The sequence below is a fragment of the Salvia hispanica genome, chromosome 4 (assembly GCF_023119035.1).
Source record: "Salvia hispanica cultivar TCC Black 2014 chromosome 4, UniMelb_Shisp_WGS_1.0, whole genome shotgun sequence".
Classification (NCBI taxonomy): domain Eukaryota; kingdom Viridiplantae; phylum Streptophyta; class Magnoliopsida; order Lamiales; family Lamiaceae; genus Salvia; species Salvia hispanica.
Window position 1 is genome coordinate 42,448,370 of NC_062968.1, and position 12,755 is coordinate 42,461,124.

A 12,755-nucleotide genomic window follows, 5' to 3' on the forward strand; every position below is an offset into this window, starting at 1 on the left:
AAGAAGTAATAATGGTGCAGTTTTGATTGACTGCTTGATTCTTATTTTTAGTTTGGGATTGCATTCCTACTATACATGTGATGAAACAACTGACCCAAAGAGCCATTGCTAATATTTGTTGGCTGCTTAGATATTCTTTGGGATAATATATGCAAACTAATGTATTTTTCTTCAAATTAAAATATAATGATATAATTGATGAAATATCAATCTTCTCAATATGTCCATTCTTGGGGTAGTACTTGCATCGCATCAATTTTGTTTGGTGGCTCCACTTCATACTTTGTATGATTATTCCCCTGCCCTTCCGATCTCATCTTTTCATCTGCAAAGCTTCAATGTTATTCCATCCGTTCCATAATAAAAGTCACATTTCATTATTACCATAAATGGTAAATAGGTCACACATTCCACTAACTCGCTTCACTCCCATTTTATTATAAAATCAAAATATAAAAGTGGATCATATATTTCACTATAACCCACTGTTTTTTTCATTTCTTAAAACTCATGTCCCCACTAAATATAACTCTTATTATGGAACAAAGGCACTAAATTGTTTGCATTTTATATGTATCTAATAAGTAGAGTGATCATTCAAAGTGTTGATATGAATATTACCTCTAAGTGAAGAGTGACATGAAAATGCAGACGTGGATGGTGGGGTGGTGGAGTCTGTAAACCTCGCAAAGTGAAGCTTGAGAGCTTCGAGAACCCTCGTAGGAATCAGAACCGTTGATAGACCTGTTCAACACATGTAAGCATGTTTGACATTTTTGTTCATAGAATTTCATCATATAATATGTTTTAACAGATATATTTAGTGTATGACATCTGTTTGATAAGCATGGTCTAATAAATTATTACTATAAAATTACTATTGGGATTTGGAGAAGTTGCTTTCAGTTGTGGTTTCAAAATGTCATCAACAATAAAGTAAATGATATAAGGACATTTCATCCATACACCTAACAAAAACTATCAGTTATTCGAAAGTCCCCCTTTTCAATCAAAGTGAATTTAAGCCCTTAGTTGTCCTACTCAACATAATTGCTTGCCGATAATTATAATATCAACATTTCACGACTTTGTTATAAAAATATATAATTTCGATATCACATTCAAGTTTTTATTATATAAAATTCATTGTTGATTCTTTTATAAGAAATATTTGAAGAAGATATCTCACTTTCATTCCAAACCGTCAATTGTCTCGAAAAGAACATACTACTACTCTCTTTATAAAATAAATTATTGAGAAAATAAAAGAGTTAAAAAAATTAAGAATAAAATAGAAAAAAAAATCAACTAGAAAATCAAAGGACTCAATTGTCTTGGACGACTCAAAAAAAAGACTCAACTACTATGAAACGGAGTAAGTAGTAAAATGTAACAATACCTGATTTCTTATTTTGGTGAACCGAGTTGTTAGTCACTCGAGGCAAGAAGACACCGGTTCCAGATGGTGCATTTCTCGACCCGGGTCCACCAAGAAAGATGGCCTGCATGCCCGAACCACTATGCCCCTTTGTACCCGAACCACTTCTCCACCTGCCGTCTCGGTATCGACCATAATTTAGCTCGGGTTTTCGTGTCAACTCAGCTCCCTTAACTCTTCTTCCTCTCGAAACACCAATATGATCCCCAACTCCCGATTGATCCTTCAACTGAAAACACATAAACTAAAACATTATTACTAATTCACAACCACAAGCATATACTCCCTATTGCGTTTCATTTCTGCACTCTTTTTGGAAAATAATACTCCCTCCGTCCCACGTAATTTTACCCAGTATTCTATTTTGGACCGTCCCACATAATTTTACCCATTTCACTTTTACTATTTTTAGTAATGGACCTCATATTCCACTAATTCATTCCTACTCACATTTTATTATAAAACTAATACTTTAAAAGTAGGACCCACATCCCACCAACTACTTCAACTCACTTTTCATTACATTTCTTAAAATCCGTGCCGGGTCAAAGTGTGTAAAATTATGTGGGACGGAGGGAGTAATAAAAAGGTTAAAGTAGAGAAAAAGTAAAATAGGAGAGAGACTACTAGTATAGAAAATAATCTTTTCTATATTATTCTCTCTTAATTTACTTTTTTAATGTTAACTATTTATTATTATTTTTTCAAAACAAATGTAGAAAATGAAACACCTTCATTAACATTGAACGGAGGAAGTATATTTTGCTTATGATAATCAATCACCTTAGTAGTATGAACTTCGGCCTCTTCTTCTTGAAGCATGCACTCGGCCATTTGCCGACTCAACTCGGCAGCAAAATCGGCCTCATCGTCGATGTCAGAAGCAGACGAACTCGGACTCGGACTTGGACTCAGACTCCTCCATTGAGGCATAATGCTTTCCCGAGTTTCTTGCAACTTGAATAAATCAGCATACAATAAAGTTTTCCTCTCTTCAAAATCGAAACCCATATGATCTCAACTTGTTCGACTACTAAAAAGAGGAAATATTAATGAGGAAAGACGAGTACGTTTCGATGGAGTGGGAATAAGGATGTCACGTTCTATATATGTAGATTTTTGCATATGAACATATATAAATCGATATGTGATTTTTAATTAATTTGTGTGTATTTTATATTTTGTTGTTGGGTTGAGTGGTTGGACGTGTGTATATTAGGTCTAACCCAACTGCCAATTGTTGGAGCCTCAATATCTAAATCCAAGCTATTATTGAAATGGAACTACTCCTATTTAATACGTATTTGAATTATACTACTCCATGCTTTGCTGTCTTAACCAACCAAGGTTGATGTTCCTTTTATTAGTTGACATGATTGGAACAAATATTGTTCTCTTTTAGTTGAAATTTGTACGAAACTATTTTTAAATTAGTATTATAATATATTTTCAAATTCGAATCTCCCATAAATTAAAGTTGAACTCTTTCTTAGGATACTATTACCATCCCACAAAATTCAATTCTAGTTTTTACTTACTCCTTCCGTCCCTAAAAGGTATGAACATTTGGTTCGGCATGGTTTTAATGCATAATTGATAAAGTAAAAGAGATATAGAAGGAAAAGGTTAATAAAATATTGATAGTGGAGAATGAGTCTCACTTTATTAGAGAGCAAAGATTTTCAAAGTTAGAAAGTTGATATTTTTCAAAAACAGACTAAAAAGGAAATATTTCATATTTTTGAGAGTATAATATTTTGATTTGGGAAATGTTGGGTAGAGAAAATGGTTGTGGTTGTAGTTAGTTTGGGATGTTAGTGACCTACATGGTTGACCCTTTATTGTTCAACCGCCCAACAATGAGTTTTACTTAGGTTTTGGTTTGTCTTCTTATATATAGTGCGATTGCATTTATATTTTCGACGGAATATTAGGTGCTATTGTTTCAAGTTTCAACTTCTGTCCCTCTCATATTTGAACCTATTTTTTCTATCTTTTCTTCTCCATAATCTACGATATCTACCCTAAATGTTAAAACAAAAAAAAAATCAATAATAATTATAACCGTGATTTTGGAGACTTTAACTCCACAACCTACAAGGTGATTAGTTTAACTAACAATTCAATGACCATTAAATTAGTTATAAGATTTATTGCGTACATATCTATCTATCTTAACCTAGCTAGAGTTATAACTCAACTTGATTGCAATTAGTTATGTGTTCCGTGCATTTCTCTAGTAGTAAGCCTACTTTGTTTTTCTATTCATATATGATTAAGAATTGCATTCTTCTTCGTTTGGTAAATTCCCATGGCGTTAAGCTTGACAGTGTGTTTTCTTGGTCAACTGGCAAATTGTTTGGAGGAAAATGATGATATGATTGGATATTTTTAAATATATAAAACTACATAAGCATAGGTGTAGTAAATATCCATTGACTTGATAATGTGAACCTTATGAATCAAAGGCGCATAAGACTACCAAATATTTGTTCTTAAAATATTTTCTAGTAAACCAACACAACAATTCTACTCTTATCCCTTAAGTTATCCATTTTTTCTCCTCGTCTTTTTTATTTTACCAATTTTTGTATTAAAACTCAGGTCATTTTCAAAGTGCATATTTAAAAAAAAAAACAGAGAGAGAGTATATGATTAAGTTATCATATAAGATGTTTTAAACATTTTCTCTTATTCTTCTCTTAAAACCCAAATTTTGTAGCCAAGTTTGTTTATTCTTTATTTATTTATCCAATCTAAGCTTTTCTTAATCCTTTCACTTCTAGGAATTCGGTCTTCTATAGTGTCAATTTGGTATGGGCTAAACATAATTTTTCACAAATTCAATAATAGGAAAAAAAAAATTAAAAATGAAGAAGTTGGTTGATGCAGTAGTGGTTGACGCCGATGACGCCAAAAATGTCACTTGTGTTGGAATTACTTGAAATACATACTATACTTTCACCATGACATGCGAGAGATTGTGGTCATCTGACATCGTTTATAAGGTCAAATAGTCATTTTATTATATTTTTTATTTTTGGAATTTCGTTTTAAATAATGGCTTCGATTGTTTTACAATCAATAATTTTTGTTCCTTCATAGCTGATTCGTTTTCCATTTCAGAAAGTTGTTTTATAGTTGAGTCATTTCTGTATATGATATTTATCTTCCTAGCCTAAGTGAGACATATTCCTTTTGGTACATCATAATCTAAGTGAGACGTTTCCTTTTTTGGCAATTATTAACTCACTCCTCTTTCCTACTTTACCATTTTATATTTTACAATATCGTCTCTCTTATTTTATTCTTTCTTTCTCTTTCTTATTTTATCCTACCTCTTACTTTATTCAACCTACTATCAATAATTTAATTCACTAAACACAACTACCTAACTTCTTGTGTCAAAATAGAAACATCTCGTTTAGATTGGAAGGAAGGGAGTAATAATTAACTCACTTTTTCTTTCCCATTTCATTTTCTCTCTTAATTTATTTTCTCTACTCTATTCAATTTTCTTAATTAACTCATTTTTCCTTTACTAATGTATTTTCTTTCTTACTTTATCATCTCAACTTTATTCTCTTTTACTCCCTCCGTCCGCGAATAGGAGTCCCTTTTTTCATTTTTGTCCGTCCGTGAATAAGAGTCCCGGTTCACAATTACCATAAATGGTAGAGAGATCCCACATTCCACTAACTCATTCCACTCACATATCATTTAAAACTAATATATACAAGTGGGACTCATATTCCACTAACTTTCTTCCACTCACTTTTCTTAACATTTATTAAAACCCGTGCCGAAATGGAATGAGACTCCTACTCGCGGACGGAGGGAGTATTAAATAACTCGCTTTTTCCTGCATACTTCATTCTCTTTTACTTTATACTCCCTCCGTCCCACTTTAGGAGTCCCGGTTTACTACTTTTGGATGTCCCACTTTAGGAGTCCCGGTTGGAATATTCCATAATTGGTAATAGGCCCCACATTCCACTCACATTTTTCCACTCACATTTTATTATAAAACTAATATATAAAAGTAGGACCCACATTCAACTATCTTTTTTCACCAACTTTCTTTTATATTTTTTAAAACTCGTGTCGAACTCAACCGGGACTCCTAAAGTGGGACGGAGGGAGTATTTTTTATTACTTTATTTACTTGTTACATACGCACTTAACACAGGAAACATCTATTTCTTAATTTGCATGCTAAAATGAAATGCTATGAAGGAACAGGAGGAGTATTATTTATAAATTTCAAATTCAAGAAACTAGGATATATGTGTTTTCTCCATCACTTTCAATCATTCTTATGACATGGTCGCGGCATTGGAAGCATCTCTCATATTATGTGTGTCTGAGTATGATAGCGTTAGAAGGCAAGACAATGCAGCGACTGAAGCTGACAATATTTAGGGCATCCGCATCGCGGCTCGATGCCGTGTCGGTCTCGTCTCGACGAGACGAGCTGGCATCGAGACGGCGATGCGGCATGCATCTCGTCCCAAAGAGACGAACACTACACTCAACTATTCTTTTCTCTCCAATTGCTGAAAGAATGTCCGGCGATGGAAACTCCAGGGGCGGCGGCTCCGGCGGCAGCTCGCAGCGCTCCGGCGGGTTCGACTTGAACTTGTTTGACGATTGGGCGAGCATGTACAACTATTTGGGTACTCCCGGTTCGTCGCCCGGCACCCAAGGGCCAAGGCTCGACGATTCGCCGGCGTACCAAACACCACATTTTGATGTGGATGCATACTATCGTCCCTCCCCCCCTAGAGGTACGGGAATCGCCGGAATTATCCCAAATTCTAGAGAATTTTACGGCTGAACGCACTTTGGAATATCGGCCGATAGGTGGAGGCTCCGCCAGGATCAGCGTCAATGCCGAGGAGGAAGAGGGCGACCACTAGATTGTGGGGGACGACACCCGTCATCCATACAGCCAAAAGGAGACGTTAGCTCTGTACGACGCTTGGATCAGCGTCTCGTACGATCCTATCATCGGGAATCAACAATCCCACTTGTGTTTCTGGAAAAAAGTCACCGAAGTTTACAACGCACGAAGGCCAAAGAAGACCTTTGCCCGCAACATGAAGATGCTCCGCAGTCATTGGGACCGATGCAACAAAGATGTCAAAAACTTTTGCGCGATATACAGGGCAGAAGAGGCGAATTACCAAAGCGGAAACAGTGGAGCCGACATTCTGAGAGCGGCGTTGCGGGTCTTCAAAGATGACGTCGGTAAAGATTTCAAGCATGTCGATGTTTGGTCGCAAGTCCACCACCTTGAAAGGTGGGCTGGCGGTGTCGAGTCGGGCTCGAAACGCACAAAGCACACGACGCGTGGCCACCGTCTAGTGATGGCGGCGAAGGCAATGTTGGAACATATATACTAAAAAGCATTTTTCGAGTTTTTGAATTTGATAAATTGCTTGTATATTGTAAACACTCTTCATTTAATGAGAATAATAAATGTTTTCTTCACACTGTGTATTTTACTTTAATGGGTATTGACCGTATTTAATTATATATTAATTTATATAATTAAAACGCCGGAAAGTAAAATCAGTCTAAGTCTTCTACATTGAAGGTTGGGTCGTGGAACAGGTCATCACAGTAGGTGGCCCAACCGGTACCTTGTAGAAGTAAAACTTTTTCACAACCTAGATAGGCTTTGGCTACCTATCGTGAAAGGTTGCAGTGTCCATCCGAAAGTCGTCTTTACCTTGAGAATGACTAGTGACACTGGTGTGGTATAGCATTGAATGGATCTAAAGTATAGACACGTCTTTGTTGCTATCTACTGTAAGACGATGTCTTGGAGATTTAATATTTCCTAATCTTTGTAATAATATAGGACACACGTTATTTAATCATACGCTGCTTTGACTTATCAATAGGTGCGGGTTTTTCGTAACCCAATATTCCTGATATCTTGGGTAGTAGTAATTAATAACTAGAATGGTGTCAGTTTTATTATTACATTGAATCGTGTGCCTGCGCGGTTTGACTATATCCCCAAGAGGTGTTCGAGAGAAGTTCTATTATTCGGAAACCCGGCCGGTTTGGATTTAATCCAAGAATAAATAGAAAAGGAAAAGTATATTTTTAATATACATCTCGTACTAGACAAACTCTTGGAAATAAAGATATTAATTAATTTAAAGTCTATAGCAGACTACAAATTAATTAATGGATATAGAAAGTCTTAGACACGGGAAATAATATATTAAAGAGGTTAACCCGGATTGCTTGTAATCACGGATTGGATGGGCGGTCAATATTTCTTCTATAGTGGCACAAGAAATATTCCATTGGCCTTATATTAAATTATGGGTTATAATTTAATTAGTAAAGAAGGTCCAATTGGGGAGGCCCAATCCAAGCCCCATAGATCCCTAACCTAGCCCATCATAAACTCTATAAATAAGAATGTAAGGAGGAGACACATATGTTATCACAAACCCTAGCCTCCACACTTGGCTTTCTTGTCTTCTCCTTCAAGATTCTTATAATTTCTAAGAGATTCCTCCCACAAGGAATTTAGATCTATAGAGTTAAGGGTCATAGGTTAGAAGATCTTTGGTCTTGCATTCACAATCAAGCTTCAAGATCTACACGTGGAGAAGTAGCAAGCCACTTCGATTCTTTGGAGAATCATTGTTGTAAGTATTCAACAACATAATTTAAATTAAATTATGTGATTAATTGCGCAATTATATGTCTCTACATGTTCAAGCATGAAATTGAATCGACCCACATAATCACCTAAATAGATTCTTATGTGGATTTATTTGTTTTGCATTTTCCGCTGCGATTATCCCCAACAACTGGTATCAGAGCCATGCTTTTAGGCTCTGATTATGTGGGTTTAATCTTGTTTTTTCAAAATTACATGGATCAATGAAGAATATTTTAGATCTATAAGTGAATACTCTAGATCGGCTAAAGATCATTCTAGATCTATGAATTTTATTCAAGATTGATGAAGAATGTCTTGATCTACAAAAGAGTACTCCAAGATCTATAGAGCATATTCTAGATCTATTTTATATAGTTGTTAAATGGAATATTCTAGATCTATAAGAGTATTCTTGATTAAGAATATTGTAGATCTATGATAGTTTATTCTTGATCTATGTTTATTGTGTTCTACGTGTGTAGATCTACATGTTTGAAAAATGTGATGGATGATTGTTTTCATGCTTGCAATATTGCGTGATTGTTGAATCTTGTTGTTCTTCGTTTTATTGTAAACCCACGGGGGTTGACCGTGGTAGATTAGGATTTGTTTTTCCCTTGTATATTTCTTTTGTAAACAAATGTAATAGTTAGAATACAAAGAAATGTAATACAATGGAGCAAACAAAACGAAGAACGGAACCGGCGACAATGACCTAGGCGGCTGGTGGCGACAGGCGGCGAGCAGCGGCTGGCGGCAGTCTTGGCGACGGCTTATAGCCGCACGCAGATCGAGACAGCGGCGGAGCAGTGGCTGACGGCTGGTCCGGAGTACCATGGTTCATGGAAAGGATAAATTGTGATTTATTTTAATTATTTGGTTTTAGACACTTAGTGGTTTAATCAGATGATTTATTTGGTTATGTGTGATGTGGCAAAGTGTGCAAATTTATTTGCCTATGTGATTTACATCTTATGTGAGTTAAATAATTTTTGCTTGCATGATAATCAAATGAAAACCATTTTAACAAAAAACAGCTAAGCGATAATTACGAACGGTCATGTTGTATAGTGCGTATTGAATGTGAAGTAAATTATATAACATTTCGACCTTTCTTTAGAGGAGCTATGTTATTGAAAGTAATATTCTGATTTCATAAGATTTGAATAACTAAAATGGTTCTTTTAAATGAAAGGCATGTTTCGAAGGAATATTGAGTCCGAGTGGGAGGCGATATTATCACACAGACTGAGCATTATTTAAAAGATGTTAACCATGGTCTTAGAATGCTTGTTGAGTGGCGTGCGACCTTTCTTTAGAGGAGTATTCAAAGCAAGATAAGATTCTTGAGGACTAAATTATGGTACTAAGCTTAGGCAATATTAGGCGGCCCAGTGCCATTCTTATGGTCTCTGGGTATCGTCGATTATTGTGACCAAGAATTTGTTTTTTAAAATCTAAATAATCCATGACATTTGGTGCTTGTTTATTTAGCGTTTTAATAGCATATGTGATTTTCGAATGTTTTATGGTTTTTACATTCCTTTATCATGTATGGTTGTGTGATGGATACCTTTTATTTTCTCAGTCAATGTGATTATGTCATTTCATCTACGTGATCTTGAAAGAAAAGCAACTCGAGGGGCCTAACTATGTAGGATTTGGAAACGCTAATTTGGACATTGTCCTTATCGCTGATGATTATAAGTTTGTGCTTGAAACCGATTGCCCTGCAAAACCTCTTGATAATGCTTACGCGGAAGATAAGGCCGTGTCTGATAAGTGGATTAAGAGCGGAAGTAAAGAGATGGCGGAGTGCTATATTTTGGCTTCTATGTCAAATGTGCTTCAACATCAGCATCATTCCTACGAATCCACTTATGAGATCAGTAGATCTCTTTTGGGACTCGAGTCGTCTGCTGATCTCTAGCGGAGTGGAGTCTCATGAATAAGGCCGATGAAGGAGGCTGCAGCCAGTCGGACCATGTCTTGAAATGATGTGTCATCTCAATCAAATTGAGGTCTTGGGAGGATGGTCAGTCAGGATTCTCGAGTGGACATAATACTCCAAAGTCTTCGACGGCTTCCAGCCGGAGTTTAAAATTATTTATGAGATAGTAGCAAGACCTTAACTTGGTGAGCTTCTAGCGAGGCTTCAAAAACGCTGAAGGCATTTATGCCCAAGCCAAGCAATATGTTGGTTGACCGCGCCTCAGTTCCAAGGTCACTAGACCTAGGAAGGATGACGAGGCGAGGCACCCGAGGATTGAAGAGCGAGGAAGAGACGAAGAAGGTTAAAACGAAAAAGCTGGAAAGTGTTTCAGGAGTGGTGAAAAGGGACATTGGAAGCACGATTGCCCCAAGAAGGGTAAAGGTCCAAATGGTCAGAGTAAACACCAAGCTCATGTTCTTGAAACTTCTTGTAAGCTGTTTCTACATCAATGGGTAGTAGATACGGGGAAACAGGCTTGATCATGTATGTTTCGATCCTTTGTTCATGAGGATTCAAGGAAACTAAGTGAAGGGAGATCATTGTCCATCTGGGGATGCTACTAGAGTGGGAGCGATTGCGGTGGGAGGGTTTGTTTATATTCGCTTTTCTAGTAGTAGAGTTTTGGTATTAAACAATGTTTTATTGATACCTTCGTTTAGAAGGAACTGATTCCTTTGTTTCTAAGCTGGTTTTGATGGATATTCTATTTCTTTCAATGATGCTTGCATTATGGAGAGATGATTATTTTATGTTTGTCAAGGTATCATGGATAATAACTTGTATACGATACCCTCGCATCAAGTTGTTGAGTCGAATAACATATCTATTTCTCGCAAGAAAAAGACTTCACCACATGATATGAATGATATGTACGTATGGCATCTAAGGTTTTGGGCATCCCAAACCCGAGAAGGATCCAAAAGTTGGCAAAGCCGGCTCAATTGAGGGATAAGCTAGCCCTTTCCAACTTGTGAACCCCGCTTGGAAGGCAAGATGACCAAAAGATCCTTTAAGATCAAAGGAAATAGAGCGAGGAGTACTAGATCTCATTCACTCGGATGTGGTGGTCCATTCCAAATTCAAACTAGGGAGGCAGTGTATTTCATCACCTTTATTGATGATTATTCAAGACTAGCCCAAGTCTATTTGATGCAACGCAAATTAGAATCTTTGAAAAATTCAAACTATTCAGGCATTTGCGAACGCGTCATAGTAAGACTATGAAAGCCTTACGATCTCGATCGAGGAGGCGAGTATCTTAGTGATGAATTTTTGGGCTATTAGCGGAAGCGGGATTGAATCCCAACGACGCACCGGCACTCCTCAACAAAATGGAGTTGGGGAAAGGAGAAATCGAACATTTCTTGAAATGGTTCGATCAATGATGTGTTATGCTCGTCCAAAATTCCTTTGGGGTTTGCGCTGAAACAACGTGTTCCCCACCCACAATAACTTACCTACAAAGTCAGCCCCCAAAACACCTCATGAGTTGTGATGGCGTAAGCCCCTCGAACATCTCAAGATATGGGGTTGTCCCGCGATGTGCTACTTAAAGATCCCAAATAAATTGGACTCTCGCACGAGGTATGTTTGTTTAGGATATGCAAGGAACAAAAGGTATGAATTCTATAGTCCTCAAGACAACAAAGTATTTGTAAAGACAAATGCAAAGTTCTGGAAGAGGGGATATTAAGAATCAAAAACCCAGTGTAATCACTCGAAGAAATGAGAGATGATGACGTTCCCAAATTTCACAAGAGAAAACTCCACAAGAAAATATTGCACCACGTAATACAACTTCTTCTACTCCTACGATTGTAGAGCCTCGTCGTAGGGGAGGGTTTCAAAAGAACCGGAAGGTGGATTGGGGGGAGAAATCTTGGGCTCGCTTCGGAATCTAGAACCCAGGAACTACAAAGAAGCAATAAATGATTTCGATAGTGAAGTGCATTGGCTAGTTCTTGGTCCTCGATGGTTTCGTATGTGAAATTGAGGTATTCCAACGATCGGGGAAGAGATTCCGACCCGTAGTCGTGATACGACGACCAGACTGACTTCAAACAAATTTTCTCAACCCCTTCTGATTAGTATAGGGAGGTAGGGTCGAATCCCACGAGGGTGGACACGTTTAGATAACCGTGGTGACTTTCCCGGGTGTTTGGTTAGCTACCACGCTTGGGGGAGATTTACCTAGAAAAGGGAAAAAAAGGTAGTACTCTCGACTAGTAGGCGGGAAAATAAGAATGTGGGAGTGTTCGTGAAGGGGACAAGGTGTACGGGGACATGTGGAAAGTAGACAGTTACTAAAAGAGGAAAGTTAGAAAACAAGTGTATCGATGGTGGGCTTTCACAAGTCCGGATAAATCGAAAGTAGGAACAAAAGTAAAAAGTAACTTAAAAGTGGTTCAAACTAAAGTTGATTTTGACGTTTTCTTCTTCACCAAGTATTGACAAAAATCATATGAACACTGACACCATAACTAAACTTCAGATTCATGAATTCAAACTCGAGATTCATTGATTAAAATGCTTAAACTTAAATTAAACGGAGCTACTTTTGTTTCCCCCGGACATGCAAGGTGGTAATCACTAGCAAAAAAAAACTCATGCACAAAATTTGACAACTTAGCTAC

At 37.0% G+C, this 12,755-nt stretch overlaps 1 protein-coding gene across 1 annotated transcript; it reads right to left on the reverse strand.

Annotated features, from left to right (window-relative positions):
• On the reverse strand, positions 1-2,554 carry LOC125185176. Its single transcript, XM_048081673.1, has 4 exons — positions 2,222-2,554; positions 1,400-1,667; positions 622-744; positions 1-325 (listed from the first exon to the last, which is right to left on the reverse strand). Exons 1-4 carry the CDS (start codon positions 2,447-2,449, stop codon positions 216-218), a joined length of 729 nt encoding a protein of 242 aa, XP_047937630.1. The 5' UTR covers positions 2,450-2,554; the 3' UTR covers positions 1-215.
• Between the last annotated feature and the right edge of the window lie 10,201 nt (positions 2,555-12,755).